Here is a 17,790-nt window from a genome sequence, read left to right on the forward strand (position 1 = left end):
AAAGGGATATGTGTAAAATGTAAATAAACTATATGTAATGTGTGTGCGAAATTATCCAGGCTAAAGAGTGAAAAAAGATATTAAAGCTAAATGATATTAGAACTACATTAGTGTATATGGCATGAGTAACTCACACATCTGTGAAGGCACCTTTAATGCTTAATGATTTATATAAAGGTTGTGGAGAAATATACTGACACCCACGAATCTCTTTTCTGGGGAGGATTTTATTGTCTCATTCTACACCTGATACAGTACAAAAAGAAAGTTTCTGGGTGCAAAACGTACTCATTGAAAACTTCCTCAGTATGTCCTGAAACTATCAAGTAGAAGTAAATTAGAAACAAAGTAAGCTGTAAATTGTTGAGCAGCTGAAATTCAGACAAGAGTGGAGGTGCGGGGAAAGCTCTTTAAAAACCAGGAAATCTTCCTTTCAAATCTCAAATGTATTCATCGTCTCTCATGTGTTTTGAAAGCTGTTGCACAGATCCAGTCCTCAGTTTCAGCAGCTGTTGTCTTCCAATTAGTTTCCAATTAAATGTAGAGTTTTGGAAATTACTGAATTCTCTTTTATTACATTTTTTAAAGGCTAGTCCATGACTGAATCAGTTGCTAATTGTTTTATTATCACATGCAGCTAATAATTACACATGCACTCCATCATACGACAGGGGCCTGGCATGGAGGACGTGTAATGGACAAGGCTTAAGTCTAGTTCTGGACTTCCAGCTTTCTGTACTACATCATGCAGTTTGGATTCCTAAAAGAAGCCGGAAACATTGTTAAAATCTCCTGACATATTGATAAGTGCAGTCATAAGTACAGCAGGCCTTCTTTTGAGCAGATATCTGTAGCAATGAAGCCAGATTAAGAAAGCCTGAAGACTGATCCATTTAAGAAGAGACTTTGACATTGTGCTTGTGAATGCTTTTAAGTCATCTTCAGTACTTTTCTTCTCAGATTTCACTAATGCTAATTTCATAAGCATCCCAATATAAATATTAATACTCTCACTAATGAGGGCTTGCAAAGATGACTGAAATTAATCCTACTTAACTTAATCCAATCCTGCACAGTCCATGCCAAATTGAGAATTAATTTTGAATTCTATTTTAAAGTTAATTTTGTTGCCACATTAAAGACCATATTTAGCCCAACTTTTCCTTCTCTCCGACAGGTGGATTAACCAGCACGGAGAAGCCTCTGGAACTTATTAAACCAACGGCACACAACCATTTTGGTAGGGCTTATTTGTCTGTGTAACTGCATGTGTGTGAACTGTGTTTGGATCGGTGTTGATGGCTTGGATCAGTCTTGTCATTGTTTGGATTCACCGTATAAATTTTTATTACAGGTTTTTACAGGTTGGTCAGAAATGATACCCGGGTAGTCGATGACATTTAAACCAAGCTCTCAAATGGTAATAAGGGGCCAAAAAGTTTGCAGGGAAAATATCCCCAAAATTCATTACACCACCATCCAAACTGTTGGTTCCAGGGGGGGCTGGGTACCAGGGTACCAGGGGGGCTGGTTAGCCTCAGTTTCCTGTTCTTGGTTTACAGGAGAAGCACACGGTGTGGTATGTCTGTGAAGGTTCTCAGTCATGGTCATCGTAGTCTAAGGAGCTTGGAAAGAAAAGCGTCTGGACTTCTTTAAGTTGCTTGAAGATATTTCACCTCTCATTCGAGAAGCTTCTTCAGTTCTAGGGTCAAATGGTGGAGTCCTAGATTTAAGCCGTGTGGGAGTTCCCCCCCCCCCCCCCAAAGAGGGACAGTGGACCCCCCCCCCTGATGATCCTCTACCTAATCACATGAGCCAAGGTGTGAAAACGGGTGTAGGCCACAGTCAGCCAAGCCCCACCCTATCATGGGATTTTCTGAGGTCAGAAGGCCCAGGATATGAGCGGGCGTTAAGGCGTCTGGGAAGGAATCTCAAAACTGGATTATAGATGGCAGACAGTTTGTGCCGTAAACCACCGCCTCTGTTCAAAGAGGGTCGCTCATAGTGGACATACATAGCTTCTTCCATTCCTCTTTCAAAACCATCATGATGTGGTGTTCTGCTGCTACAGCGCATCTGCTTCAAGGTTAGACGTTTTGTGTGTTCAGAGATGCTCTTCTGCGTATCTTGGTTGTAACGAGTGGTTATTTGAGTTCGTGTTGCTTTCCTATTAGCTCGAAACAGTCTGGATAATCTCCTCTTATCTCAATGGGGCTTTTTCACCCAGAGAGCTGCTGCTAACTGGATCATTTCTCTGTGTTGGATCATCGTAGAAATGGTTATGTGGTGAAAATCCCAGCAGATCAGCAGTTTCTGAAACACTCAGACCAGCTTTTCTGGCACCAACAACCATGCCACGTTCAAAGTAAATTAAATCACTTTTCTCCTCTCTGTTCTGTTGCTCTGTTTGAACTTGAGCAGGTCATGTTGACAGTGTCTGCGTGTGCACATGCGCTGAGTTTCTGGCATGTGATTACCTGATTAGATACTTGGATAATGAGTATCTAAACCTGTTCAGTAATGAGCAGTTGAACAGGTTATCCAGTACAATTAATTCAGTGGTGTACATCTTACATGTGTTTACTGAGAGCTGAGCAATTGATCCAGTCTTGTCTTTGGGTGGTGTACACCACAGGTGATTACAGAACATTAATGCTCAGAGGTGATCAGGTTTCTCTTGCTTGCTAATATGTGGCTTAAGAGTACACCCTGTCAGTGTCTGATTATGAGGGAACTTATCATTTAGGCCCAGCCATGCAATCATTTCCACTAGCTGACGTTGCGTGTTGTTTTTAGTACATGACAATTTGCTATTCAGTGACAGACTCCGTTTAGAATTCGCTCTGCGTGTGTCACTTCACGTGAAAGTGCACGTGGCACAAGCAAATTTGGTTGGAACTTCATCTTCTTGTTGACTGGAACGTAGGATGATCGCGCCACATAAGCATGTCATCAACCCACAAGCGGTATGTTTGTCCCATGTGGCAGGACGAAATGCTGATGCAGCAGTGATGTCACAGATATGGGTGCCAAGGCTCGGAGCTGTAGTCTGCTAATAGTATGTTTCATTGCCTGCAGTGGTGACCCACGTAATGGCATAAACACACAGACAGACGCATGCACATAGACAATGGTGCAGAAGTTTTAGGCATTCGTGATCTTTAGATTGGTATCCATCCCGCAGTACTTTGAGGCGGAAAGCTTACTGGTGCCAAATACAAAGCACGAGAGTGATTGTAAAGGACTAACTTCAGTGACAAGAAGAACCATGAATCCTCCGGATTGTAAGGCCTCTGCTTTGATCTCACCAGCAATGAGTCAGTCCAGGAGACACGAAAACAACTCAACCGACTGCCTACATCCATGTATTTAATAAAACCCAAAACAACAAGTGGCTCTCAGAGGCTTTCAAGTTTCATTTTAGTTTTCATTTAAGTATAAAAAAATGTTAAAACCCCTGCTTTACGAATGAAATTGAAATAGAGTGTTTTTAGAGTTTCTTAGCAAAGCTGTAAATCTAGAAAGTTTTAGTCTTCCATAAAATTTGATGTCTGCAAGAAAGCTTTGGTGTAATTATGCGTTTATTGGAGCTTGGAGCATAATATAATGCATGTACAAAATTATACCCCATTAGACCAACACACTTTATCCCCTCCTGCTCTACTCCTCGGTTAACTTTGGGCTAGATGCCTGCCTTTGTTGAGCTGGTATCTATAATATGGAGAGAAATGAACTTAATGATATTGACATTTACAAGTCTTTAACTGACTCCCTAATGAGAGAGCGAAACAGAAAGAATATGAACGTGTGGGCGAGTGAGCAAACTGAAAGGGGAAGTAAATGTGAAACTTATTAATGTACTGCAAGTCTGAGATTTGTAGAAAGTGTTAGAGCTCCACTGTAGCCTGTGTTCTCTGCTAATAGTGACAAGCAGGGATTAACCTTTGACCCCTTTCTCATGTGGTGGATAGGACCAATGGGGGTTAAACCTGTGTTATATACAAAATCGCATCACTGTGTAATGATACATTGACATTCACAAAAATGGAGAAGAGAAACTAACCCTGTGTCATATGAAAGAAGTGAAAGTAGTTTCTTAAAGGCACTATTTTTTTGTGTGTGGTATGACTCATGTTTGTCACCATATCAACAAAGAAGCAGTTAAAAAATAAATTGTTTGAATTTATTTCAAGGCTTTAGTCACTTCCTCCATACAAATTGCTATAAATTGAAATATCAATAAGACCTCACTGACACAAGCTTACAGACCAGTAAATGACCACCTGGTAACCTCCAGCTTCTAAGAAAAAATTTGGTTTTCCTGATTGGTTGGCAAGTGGTTGCAAAGAGAATGCTGCACCAAAAAACTGATTGCCTCGGACGCCTGCACTTCCTACAGAAGACGGAAGGCGCCCACGCACTTGCAAACCGTAAAACTGAAAAAGACATGACACATACTGGAAAGTGGGCACTTTAAAACTTTTTAAAAAAATGTGACTTACCTTTCCAAAGGTGAAACTTCAGAAGGTGGAAGATTTCCATTTCTAGTTTGGACTAGAGATGGACCGATCCGATATTACGTATCGGTATCGGTCCGATACTGACCTAAATTACTGGATCGGATATCGGAGAAAAATAAAAAATGTAATCCGATCCATTAAATATCACGAAAGCACCTCACAAAACTTGCAACACGCCGTAACTCACCTCAGAACGTTAGCACGTCGGAGCAGTATGCATCACGTGATAGAGCGGCTGTGGCATGCGGGACCTGTTGGTGGTCTGGATAGCATGTGGAGCTTCGCTAGCAACCCAGCATTTCATCTCCGACAAAGTTATCCCGAGAGAAGTAAAGCAAGTGTGTAAGTCCATCTCTGAATGTTTGTAAAGCATTCCTGCGTTAAGCTTAACAAGCGACTGCGTCTTCTTGCTGCTACTTCAATGATGAAACTGCTTAACGATCAGCTGATCGGCTTTTCTGTCGCGAGTCCGTGTCTCTAGTTTGCTTTTGGCCCACTTTGCACCAGAAAGAGGAAACCAGCGGCTGAACAACAGCAGCACGTTTAAGCTTGATCAGCTATTGTTAGAATTTATTTAATATTACTTTCTACTTGAGGATCTTTTTCTACGTAGCTGACGCTGGTAACTGTGCAGGGGCGGATCTAGCAAAGTTTAGCCAGGGGGGCCGATAGGGCATTAACTGGGAAAAGGGGGCACAAAGACATACTTTTCTTTCTTATTCTCATTTAAAATGTCGAGCTTTTAATAAATAATTATCTGACACCCAAAGTTTTAATTTGATGTAAAATGAATAGAAGTCAATTACTGTATATAGTAACTATTAAGTCTAATATATATACCCTAGTAAGCTATAGTACTTTTTCCTTTGGGAAGGTACCATCTGTGCAGTCTGCAATTTTGTTGAAGAAAGATGTTGAATCTATTTAATATTTCCTGAAAAATAATTGATTTCTGTGCATTTTTTTCACACTGCATCAAATTAAGGTTGATTACGTTGATTAAGCATCATGAGGTGGAGCGTGAGGGGTGGTTCCCTATTTTTTATTTATTTATTTTTGTTGTTGCTGGGAGTTGGAACCCTATTAGTTAGGTTGCTTAATATTTATGCTAAGTACTCTTTAAAATACCAGAATAGGGAGGATGGTGTAGGTTTAAGTTTATTAGATTGATCAGTATTGCTGAACTATGAAATATTTTTTTTTGCATACAGGTATAACAGAATAGCTTTAGTGTAGTTGTTGTTTTAAACTTGAGTATGAACTTATACAAAATGCAGCAAGATATTTAAAAAACAGTTTTGTTGATTAAAAAACATTATATCGGATTCATATCGGTATCGGCAGATATCCAAATTTATGATATCGGTATCGGTATCGGACATAAAAAAGTGGTATCGTGCCATCTCTAGTTTGGACCACAGTCTCCTGTTTCACAACTGTTAGACAAGTTAGTACCTTCCATACAAACTACATGTGACTATAGCAAATGCTCATTTCTTTCCTCTTGTGGTGGTTGTAAGGTGGTCTCCAACTGGTCTCTACGTCTGTGTGACTGGCTCCATAAATTACAATGTACATTACACTTTAAATGCTGAGAAGCTGTACACAAAATGTCCCACAGTGTATTTAGAGTGGAAAAAATATTTCTAGGGCATTATATTACATTACTTTCTCTTGTGATGATATTTCAGTTATATTACACCAATTCCCTGTGAGAAAGAGTTTGGCGATGGTAGGAAGGAAGATCTGTTGTCTAACAGGAAGAGACCTGGCAGAACCAGCATCAGGGAGAGGCATCCATCTGCTGGGCCGGTTGGTGGGTGAGATGAAAGGGGAGGCAGCACAGAGAGGACACGGTGCCTCTTTTGACTGTTTTTATTGAAATACACAGGTACTCATAGCAGATTCCATTGATAATTTCACTTGCAGGAGTCACTACTTCATGGCTCTTCATTGGGGTGCTTATCAAGTCAATGAGGTTAAAGTGAAGGGAAGTAGCTGTAAAAAGGATAAACTAAATAAAAGGAAAATCAGAGATCCGATTAACTGAACTGCCACAAAATTGATGTTGAATAGTGTCGATAGTACGCACACTAACAACAAAGGGCAGTGAAAAATGCAGAATTCCTGCTTTTTTGCACTTTCAGAGGTTGTTTTTTTTTTTTTCATTAAGACATTTGATGTATTGTAGATAATTTTCTTGCAGAGCATCGAGTATTGCAAAACTGCTGTCATGATACCATCATTGTGGGCAGCACACAGAAATAGTGTTTCATCACAGGTTGCAGCCACCCATACTGTGTATACCACAAAGGATCCGCCATAGATGGAAGATTAACCGGTTCTCTTCAAAGCTAGTACAGTTGTATTTCCACAGTTAACTCGCTGGACTGAGATGCTGAATAAATTCACTTGAAAATGTGGAGACTGTTCCAACCCTAAGAATAACTAAATGTTTAAATGCCTGCCAAAAAAAGGACAACAGCATTTTATTGGAATAGGTACAGTACAATGGTCTATTAACACATTCATACGATGTGTTAGAATTAATTAAGTGGGTGCCAAGAGCAACAGTAACACTTCCTCTGTGTGTGTGTGTGTGTGTTTATTTGATTCTGCAAAGTCCATTTCAACACAGACCTTAATGAGATGCTAACAGCATCAGTGAGTGGTGCCGACCTTAAAGCCACAAGTCTGTGACTGTGCATTTTCTTTCTTTTTAAAGTTTCAGATCAAAATTTGAGTCAATCAGGCGACATGATGAATGCTACTGAAATTTAAAAATGAGGGAGATAATGAGGAAGACTCTGATAGAAACAGATTTGGGTGCATATTAATCAGGATGACTAAATTGCACCCAGGAGGAGGTACTGTAAGAGGAACAGAAGTCTGCACCTTCCAGAGTCACTTCCACACTTTGGATGTGAATGTAGGTTTGAGCAGCTGCTTCTATCAGTAAATGCACATGTGACATTAGACAAGGATGTGAAAATTACAGGCTAAACAAACGTGTATTAAGTGAGTTTTTTTGTGTGTGTGTTTGTGCTTAGTTTGGCTTATCTATCCATCCATCCATCCCATCATATATGCTAAACTGGGCTTTTTTTTCCCCCCTCGGTGAGCCAAAACAGCTTTCTCCCACTCTGCACAAATTAGCAGCAGCCCACGCTCCACTCACACATAACTGTCAGAGCACAGACGCTGCAGGGAGCGAGGAGGAGGGAGGGGAAGGTGAGAGAAGTGATGAGGAAGGAGGAGGAGAGAGGAAGACAAATTGAGAGAAGAGGATGGAAAATAGAAGAGTAAAGTGGGAGCAGAAGTGACAGATTATGTAGACCAGAAATGCTTTTGTAGCTCACAGAAGGACTTCGTTATGGCTCCTTTCATCATTGCCTGCCTGGCATGCACCGTCGTAATCGGCAAGAAATTTGACAGCAGTATTTCTTTTTTTCCTTTTCAGTTTTTTAGTCTTAAGGCTTTGTGCAGTGTCCATTTTCCGTCTGCACAGTGCTGATATTAGGGCTGAGCTGAATGAGAGGCTTTGAGCAAGCCTGCTAAGAACGAGGAGCTGTTCACACAGGAAGTGGCAGACCTGTTGGTCAGCTCCTGTTGTCTGGCTGAACTGCTTATCTTATCGTATCTTTATTTAGAGTTGTCAATAATCTATGAGCACTTAAGAACCTGAGAGCAGGTTAGTGGGAGGAGAAGAATAAATGCAATGAAAGGAGATGGTAAGAGGCAGGAGAACCGCAATTTGAGTAGAAGAGAGCCTGGATAAGTAGAAAAAGAGGAACGAGGAAAGGCACATTATGCAAATACCAGCAGCCTCATTACCATTTCAAAACTCTGGAAAGGAAATCAGAAAAAAAGTGGAGAGAAACATTTTTGGACTACACCAAATTCTTTCCCCCTCTGCATCTGCATCTCTCTGCACATGCACAGGATGCTCATTGGCATAATGCATTTCCTAGAATTAACCGCTGACAGCTAAATCGCTAACCTCAACCTTAACCCCGCAGAAATGTTCTCCCTTCAGTGATGCTGAACTCCAATAATTTAGTGCAAATTTGGAAATAACAGCAAAGCAAGGACAGAAGAGAGTGGAAACGCAGCCGAAAGAGGGAAAGGGTTGGTGGTGAAAAGCCAGAGATGGAGAGCGAGGTGTGTTCCAGAGGACACCACTTGTGTAGGTCACCATGACCAGACACTTGTCTGCCAGCCAGACCCCCTGCTGCCTCCCTCCCTACTCGCTGGAACAGAGAGTTTCGTGTATCTGCGCATGAGTGTATGCTTGACCTTAATCCTGACATTGTTGTTTTGTGTGTTGGTGTTAGCTCCCACTCTGTTAATGTAAAGGAACATGCTTTACGTCACAATGGGTCAGATTTGCTTGTGGTACAACCTCATTTCTTTCTTTCATTCTGCTCGTTAACTTCTCATTTCTCTTCCGTACGACATCCTGTCATCACATCCTTTCATGTTTTTTGCTTTTGTATGCTGAAGAACTCATTAGGAAAACAAACTTCCCTTCAGGAAAACCTTTGAAGTATCGCCACACATTATCATCACATTACCCTTTTCTTTTTTTTAATCACAATGAGTGTAAGCACTAAAACATACAATTTCAAGACTTGAGTCATCCATTTAAACTGAGGACGTAGGTCACAGATAAATAAACGGAACATTATAACCTTGTGAATTTTTAGTCCTAGATCCCAGCAGTGTCACTTAGAGTCCACACCTTTTCCTAATTCCTAACCGAAGGCCACCTGTTTAATACGTACATGCTCACCAGGGAACCCACAAGGCTGTCGGGTCCTGGTTCCAGCCCCCCATATGGGCCCCCAGAGCCACCTACCAACCCCCTCCCCATCCTTGTCACTCCCTGACCTGGCATGGATTCCCCTGCTTGGTGCCAGGTTGGTGTAGGCAGGAGCTGGTGGGCAGCTGCTACTTTTCTGCTTAACCACCATCACTAGCAGAAATACACACACACACACACACACACACACACACACACACACACACACACACACACACACACACACACACTAACAAAGACGATGCTCAGGAGATTTTTCCAATGGGTTCTCTGAAACTTCAGATGAGCTAAGATATAATCCTCTGCCCTTTGCTTCGTCACGACTTATTTTTCCCAAGCGGAACAGAATAATTTAACTATTTTTAATATTCCTTAGAGGCTGATATAAAGTCCTCGGAGCATACAGCCACGAGTTTAAGGCAGAATCCTTAAACAAACCTAAAGCTGTCGGAGAGCATGAGGTGAAATCAAATCTGATCCTGAGCGAAAGATAGGCGTTACAAAGGGAATACAAGGCAGTGTATTAGAGCCTGATTATATTTACAGACATAGCCTGAGGTTGTGGCCTTCATGTCAACCCCCTTAAAGAGACACACACACATACACACTCTTCACATTTGGGCATAAAAAAGTATGGCGGAGTGCTTCGAGCCAGACTTGTTTTCGTCTTCCAGCAGAACAGGCATTGCCTTAACCTACTTTGTCTGCATCAGTGCCATTATCCTGACAGCCTCGGCAGGTTCTGCATGAGACTTTGTGCGGATGTCGTATAGGGAGAAAGATTTTACCATGTTACCAGGTTATAAATATTGCATTTGGCCCTGTTACGGCTGACTGTCATGGCTTTCAAAAACCTACCAGACGTCTCAAGAGTGAGGCTGTGTTAGTCAATGTTTGTGTACGAATACATAAATAAACCACAAAAAAACCCCAACCTTCATTTTTGATGTGAGATAGTAACATTTTGGGGCACAATGGGAATTGGTGAAGAGGAGAGATGTGGGGATTTGAAGTGCCAGCGAAGGTGTGGTTGTGTAGTATTACAGGACAGCAAAATGGAAACGTTTTTTAATGATGGTTTTTCTACTTTTGCATTCTGATCACAAGGGAACCAACCCTGATCGTAACACTTTTAAAATTTGTTTTTATTTCCTCGTGTGTTTGTTCACGTCACAGAGTTGAAGGGGAAATTCCACAGGAACAGTTGAAGGTAGGCCTGGAAACTTTGTGACCAAATCACAAACATTTTAAAACGGTCCAGTGAAATCGTCACGCCTCCGCTATATAAACCATGACCCGTCTGCACCGGGCACGACTTTCTGTTTCGGCAGAGCAAAGTTGTCTAAATTCTGTGTTTGGTTTTTGGTGTCTCCTGCGATTGTGACGCTTTGGGTCGCATCTTCGCTCAAAGTTCACCATGGTTCAACTCTGTGGGAAAGTTCAGCCTGGGTGAACTTCCCCTGAGGAAGGTGGAGCTTTTGAGGTTGTATTGATTTGCTTTCAGTAGAAAAAGTACAAATATGTGCATTGTGGCTTCATGCAGATGAAGGAAGTGTTATTGCTGCTGTGGGGCTCTTGAATGAATACAGCCAGGCTGTGAGTATAGACTGCATATAAAGTATATCTTTCTGAAGGTACTTGATGAGCATTTCCACCTTTGCTCTCTTGGATCATAATAAAAAATAGCTTAACCTGTGCACTTTATGCACGAGAGAGATTTCACTGCTCATTAGGTGATCTGGCCTTCAATGGTCTGAAACATTGTTTGTGTGTTGTGTGACAGCTAAGCAATAAGACGGCCTGTTGCCGTCAATAAATAGGTTGTTTTTACTGTTTTTCTGCAGCTATAAAAAGCTCAAGAGTGGGATAGACGTAGTGCATCAATAATGAGACTTTTTCAAAATGATTTTGCCTGTTTGCTCTTTGCGGGCAATGGAAAAATAAAAATGCATTGTTTGTGATTAAACCTGGAGTGGTCAGAGATATAAAAGTCCCTGAACACAAAGAAAAGCATGCTTACATAGGGAGTTGGTACCACCGCCTTGAACACAACTTGAATGCAGAATACAGATTGTGGCATAACCAACAAGCTCTGCAGACTTTCTTTGTCTTGCATTGATTCTGTTAATCTGCAGCTGTGGTTTCCCTCGCTCTTTCCCTCTGCCTGTTTAAGAAAGACTCGAACGGTAACGTATTAGCATGTGCACGCTAGAATGCGATATAATCAGCAGGCAGTATTGCGAATACTCTTTTTTTTTTTTTTTTTCCCTCCTCTTTCTAAGTTCTCATCAATTACCACATCAGAGTCTCCAGTTCCTTTAAAGCCATTTGTAAAAGTAGTGTTTGTCTGTTTATATGCAAATGGATATGTTTCACATTTGACTCCAACTATGCATTGCCCTTTCACTTCCTGTCAAACTCACTTATTAATGCAGAGGTGTGTTTTGTAAAGGCTTTTAAAAGCCTTAGTAGAAATATATGGCTCTGGAAGAGTCTTCTGGAAGCTATTATGGATGACCACTCCAGGGCTCAGACCTTTGCTTTCTGCTCGCAAAGAATTTGTTACCATTTGTCCAGGACACCATCACAACCAAAGGTTAGCTTTCCTTGGTCCTGGAAAAGGAGTTCATTATAAATAAGCCCACAGGCTAATGACTACGGCATGGCTGTCAGTGATAGACTGTACTTTACCACAGACTCATTTAAGAGAAGAAATAGACAATGGTTTTCTGCCTGCACCAATTTTCTAAGTAGAGTAGAAGATGGTGCCGAGAAAGACGAGAGGTGGGCGTTTTGTAGAACTGAAAAAGTGAATATCAAGAATAGACTTTCTAATCTGTGTATCTCTTTATCAGATATCTCTAATCTTCTATGCTTACAGTTTCTGTAATAGAAAATAATCAGAGTAAAAACTAAGTATAAATAGGTATTTGAAAAAAAAAAAAAAAAAAACCTTTTAAAGGGCAACAAGTCCTTAATATACCCCCGCAAGATGATATTTGTTTATCCTCCATTTACATCTGTGGTCATCTTTGTGTTTGTTTGTCTGTGGTTTTATTTTTCCTTCATTGTTGACAAGGCCGTAGTAAACAACAGCTTCATTGCTCATGAAGAGTCTGAGATTTGAGCGGTTGGTGTTCTTGTGACCCATGTGATTGTAAGAGCACAGGGAGCAGTGCGGTGGGCTGACGTCTTTCATAAGTTCAGTTTAGCATCACTGAAAGCTAATGGGTCTCTGTCTGCTGTGAGCTCGGCGAAGGCATTACAATTGAGATGGAGCGAGACGGTATAAAATATGAATGAACGGAGTTCCTCGCTGCAGCTGGCAGCTCGAAGCCTCTCTTTCTGTTATCTTTGCTGCGTTTTTAAGGTGTTTTTAAGCCTTGATGTTTTCAGTTCTTCAGAACTGCCAGAATTTATATTTAACACACACTGTGCGTATTTCTGTGGAGCTTTAACACACACACACACACACATCCAGGCTGTACAGTGGGCATCATTTGGCCCGAGCTTTTTCCAAAAACAATGCTTTTAGCTTTAAACAGTGAAAAGCTGAGATTCATCATTATCGTTCTTCTGGATACAAACCAAGTAAATGGTAAATGGTCTGTATTTGTATAGCGCTTTACTTGGTCCTAAGGACCCCAAAGCGCTATACACTATACACAATCATCCACCCATCCACACACACATTCACACACTGGTGATGGCAACTACATTTTAGCCACAGCCGCCCTGGGGCGCACTGACAGAGGCGAGGCTGCCGGACACTGGCGCCACAGGGCCCTCTGACCACCACCAGTAGGCAACGGGTGAAGTGTCTTGCCCGAGGACACAACAACCAAGACTGTCCGAGCCGGGGCTCGAACCGGCAACCTTCCGATTACAAGACGAACGCCCAACTCTTGAGCCACGATCGCCCGAAGAAGAAATATCTGTGGATGCAATGATTTTATTTTTGAATAATAACTTTCATTGCACTTTCAGCTCTTCTCAGAGTGTCTTTTACAATATGGCTGGATAATTTTATCTCTGTAGGCCTCCCACTCATATAAATTATTTAGCTCTATAAGGTTTGTGTTAGCAGCCTAACACAGCTAGAAGCGTTTAAGTTACATCTCTGCTGGATGACAAATCATTTCACTGTGTATATGTATTCATAGTGGATCTTACAACCATACTTAGAAACAGCGAGACAGCAGCTCGAGACGTTTTAGAAAACTGATGCTGCTTCCTTGTGATTTGTCCAGTCAGCGTATGTGTGTATATTTACGTGTATTTGTGTGTTTGTGTATGCAAAGAAAGGCAGCACCACACAGGTTTATAGCGATGGTATTGATTTCTGTCACTTTTGCTTTTATGTGTATCCACATGCTGTTCAATAGACAGTAAAAAGAAGCTGATCTCAATCGCTGTAAACATTTTTAAACCTCAGTCACTTCTGACAACATTCAGTTCACTCCAGTATATCAACAAAATATATATACACACTATATTTTGCCACCTTGTAAATTCTGCTGCCTCTGTTGCCATCCTAGTGGCCCTTTTGATATCTAGTACGTTCTGGGCTCTGCAGAGGGACTGGCTTACAACCCATCTGCATCCCCCTTCAATTCACCTGCTTCTTCCCCCATTTTACTTTTGGAGGCTTCTTTTAGCCAAGTGCACTTTGTCTTTTAGTTTATTTATAGTTTATCTGGGTCCTCTTAGAGACCAGAGAATAATCTGACCGGGGGTTTGGGATCAGACTGGGTGTTACCCTGTTGTAGCAGGTGGAAACCTAAGATGCCCCCTTTCTTGACTTTCATGGCGTTAACTAAATCTGTGTTGATATTATTTTGAAATACTTCGTAATACTAATTTTAGTTATTATATATTATTATTGTATTGTTATTATAAGTTTCAGATTTAGTGCCTCAATTTTGAGATTTTCCCAGTGTGCCATTAAATGGGAACGCTAAAGGGGAGAGAAGGGAAGGTAAAGGGGGATTACAGAGAGAATGCGTGTGTATTATAAATAACTCAAATCAATAATAAACGACATAGTATTTTAAGTTGGGTCTGGAGTTCTCTGGGGAGATGGATGAAAAAAGCAAAGCCCCCCATCACTATGAAGAGGAGGAGGGAAGACGAGAGCATACCAAGGTACAAAAATACGACTTGGTGTCTTTTCTTCTTCCTGAGCTTGAACAGGTTCGTTTATTGTTTAGTGTGTGTGTGTGTGTGTGTGTGTGTGTGTGTGTGTGTGTGTGAGCAGCTCTCGTGTGTACATTATGAGTCGGACACCATCCATTACTTATTCATCAGTTCTGTCTGCCTGCTTGCCACACTGTGTATTTCAGCATGCCTTGCGATCATTATGCCACATGCATTATTTAAGACACATGTGCACACTGACTATGATGCAGATAGTTATTTATCTGTGAATCACTCACTTATTGCCTCGTCTGTTTCTCTCTAAGGCTTCTAAATAACTGCAAAAGCCCAGTTTCACAGGAATTCATTGCCTAACTTGTATGAAGGTTCTGGGCTTTGACTAATACGAGTTGGTTTTACTTGATGAGCACTCGTCACATCCAGCAGTCCCAAGGATGCAGTTCGGTAGAAGCAACACTTACTGTATCTGCATGCAAACCTGTTGTGTATTTGACCTGATTGTTGCTGGCTGGCTATTGTCAGACATCAGTGATTTTGGCAGCGCGTCTTACGTGGAAGTCCCATATGTAGTTGTTATTACATTTGCTTAATATGCAAAAAAGCTGCAGTCTGAGGGGAGGAGGCACAGATGCTCAGGAGGGAGACTGCGGGAAGGGCAGCTGACGTAAAATATTTCCAAATAAAATATGTGGATCTATCTGCTGTGGTGATCCCTTGTGACTAAGGAAGCAGACAAAAGTCCCAATAAGACACATATTAACAACAGGAAACAACATCTGCTGTGGCACCACAACATGGTTTGAACAACTCCGTGTGGAGCAAGAGAAGTTCTGTTTGTGTTGAAACTCTTTGTGAAGAGCTGTATATGGCACTGCAGCATGCTCCTTTATTTCAAGACTTTTGTTGATTACAAAACAAATTTGCTTTAATTGCTTCTTTCTTATGTTGTCCATCCAAACAAGCCCAATAATGCATGAGTGGTCTGAAAACAAGTCGTCCTTTTTGTATGCGGTGTTGACCAACAAACATTTTCCAAAGCCGACTACACGCACCCCGCTGTTCATTTTCATTTGTTAAGTTGTCAGATCGTTGCTGCTGCTCTTTGACCGTCGTCTTTCCCTCCCGGCTTTTCTCTGCACGCTGATTTCGCCGCGATGTGTCAGCGGCCTGTACGAGGGAGATTCTCCCTGTTCTAAAAATGACACGGTGTTTGTTTGCGTGCGTGTATGCCATTGCGGTTTGGGATCAGTAGCGTTAGGTGTTATCAGTGTCATGGCTGCATGATGCTTAGCTAAGCCTTTGACGTCAACACTATACAACAAGCTGATAAGGCAGGCCTTTATCGCAGCCAGGTGTGTAGGTGGGTTGTCTGATCAAACAAAATTGGCTTCCTGGATTCTACACTGAACTTCAAAAATAGCTTCTGCAAACACGCACACACAGGAACAGACCATGCTACACACGCATACATCCACACGTGTATGTACATGCACATTCATGGGAACATATGCAAAAATAGGACAGTATGCTGCATGCTGGTATCCTGTGTGCTTCCATGATCTCTTTAGTTTCAAACCTATCAGTGTAATTCCTTTTCCCCCCCGCTTCTGCTCTGTCCGTTTATTCTTATCTTTTCTCTTTTTCTTTTTCTTCTCCTTGTCAGCTTGGGCATTGCCATATTCCATATGCACTAATGTGAATAATAATAGAAATGAATAAATAGATAAAGAAAAGAAAAGAAGAAGAAAAACACGCAAGGAACCTTTAAAGAGTTTACAGAGCCCGTCTTGGAAAAGCAAGATCATGATGATTGCAAAAGCTGCCAGGCTAGACGGCCGTTAAAGAAAATAATTCTTTGTTATTTTTTGATTTTTTTTTTTTTCAGACATAAAAACTGCAAAGGACATCTCTGACCTTGGACTGAGCAGTCCTAACCCTTCAGTGTTGTTTAACTCCATATGCAGTGGATCAGAAAACCATCTGTTTCCCATCAGAATCAAAATGAAGACAATTGTTTTCAACTGCCTTGCAAACGGGGTTACTCATAAAAGTGAAAAATTGAACATTCTCCACAGTGGCAGTATATCACTCATGTTTTTCTAAATGCAGTCCCGCGAATTTCAACTGAAAAAAACAAACAAAAAACAAACACTGGCGTGAGAGCCGAAGAAAGCCGACGCCATCACACCATCATAAAGTTGCTTGGCCCAAAGTTGCACCACATACCTGCGTATATGGGAGGGGCCGTCTCAAGAAATCGACCTGTGACTCAGCCCACAGATTCTGTTCACCATGATTCCTCTGTGCAGCGCTTGGTCCAGTTTGATTTTTGAACTTGTCAAAACTTGTATTTATTTAAAGAAATTAAAGCGTAACTGGCTCCACCCGGGCTCTGAACTGGCACCCTGTCGGTGAAAGGCAGGTGTCTGATTCCAGTTCACAACTGGCACCCTGCCTTTACTCCAGTGTAATTCAAGGGGAGTTGGAAAGCAGAGTGTTAGAGCGCAGAGGACAACTAACCCACTTGGGGCAAACAGTCAGGTCCATCCTGCCTGTTTCTTTTAACACATATCGACTGAACCTTCATTGAAAGAACCAAAAGGCATGTCAGGTGTTGCCCCCAGAGGAGCACTTGTCTTAAGTGGACTGATTCCACTCAGTAGGCCAGTCCTTCAGCCGTCCCCTAAACGCTCCCCGTTATCATTCAATCCCAAACTCATCACTAATCTACAAATAAGGTTTCAGGCCTGTGATTCAGCGTCTCTCCTGTTTACTAGTCATGCATTCTTGCTAAGATTTACTTATTTAACTGCTTCAGTAGAACTCCTTAAACAGATGAACCTCTTTCCGTCTTGTGTAATAATAATCCATTATTTGCATATTTAGGTGGCGATGATTCACTGGAATAAAAGGTACTTTTCTTTTTAAAAACAGAAAGAGTTTCCAGAACAAAGTTACTAACATCATAAAGTTTCTGGGGTATCAGTCTCCACCAGTAAACAGCTCGTTTTGTTTCTATGTGCGTGTTTGTAGTGAACAGAGACAATGTCTGTGACGTATGTGTGTCTTCAGTGGTTGTAATGTATTGCTACTGTCAAACCAGCTTCACAGAAAGCGACTGTCTATGCTGTAAGGTTCCTGGTGTGTAGGAGGATTTTACATAAAGTGTGTGTGTGTCTGTTAATAAATGTGTAAGCGTGGGTAAGTACAACTTGGCTCTGTTTAGTCCAAAAATGCAGATTTAGTGCACGAAAGCATAGGTGGTGTAGGGAAATAGGAATGTAGACAGAG

At 41.4% G+C, this 17,790-nt stretch overlaps 1 protein-coding gene across 2 annotated transcripts in view; it reads left to right on the plus strand.

The window, feature by feature from the left end:
• hdac4 (histone deacetylase 4) overlaps positions 1-17,790 on the plus strand; it is a 124,766-nt gene that overhangs the window by 54,064 nt on the left and 52,912 nt on the right. Inside the window, exon 3 of one of the 2 annotated variants that reach the window (XM_085434677.1) lies at positions 1,178-1,240. The exons of the other annotated variant lie outside the window; for it this stretch is intronic. Within the exon in view, the coding sequence (XP_085290803.1) occupies positions 1,178-1,240 (63 nt within the window). The remainder of the gene's footprint in view (positions 1-1,177; positions 1,241-17,790) is intronic. 2 annotated transcript variants of the gene reach the window in all.

The sequence above is a fragment of the Copadichromis virginalis genome, linkage group LG16 (genome assembly GCF_057382275.1).
Source record: "Copadichromis virginalis isolate Kocher_CV1m ecotype Utaka linkage group LG16, C_Virginalis_male_GT1.1, whole genome shotgun sequence".
In the NCBI taxonomy this organism is placed as follows: Eukaryota; Metazoa; Chordata; class Actinopteri; order Cichliformes; family Cichlidae; genus Copadichromis; species Copadichromis virginalis.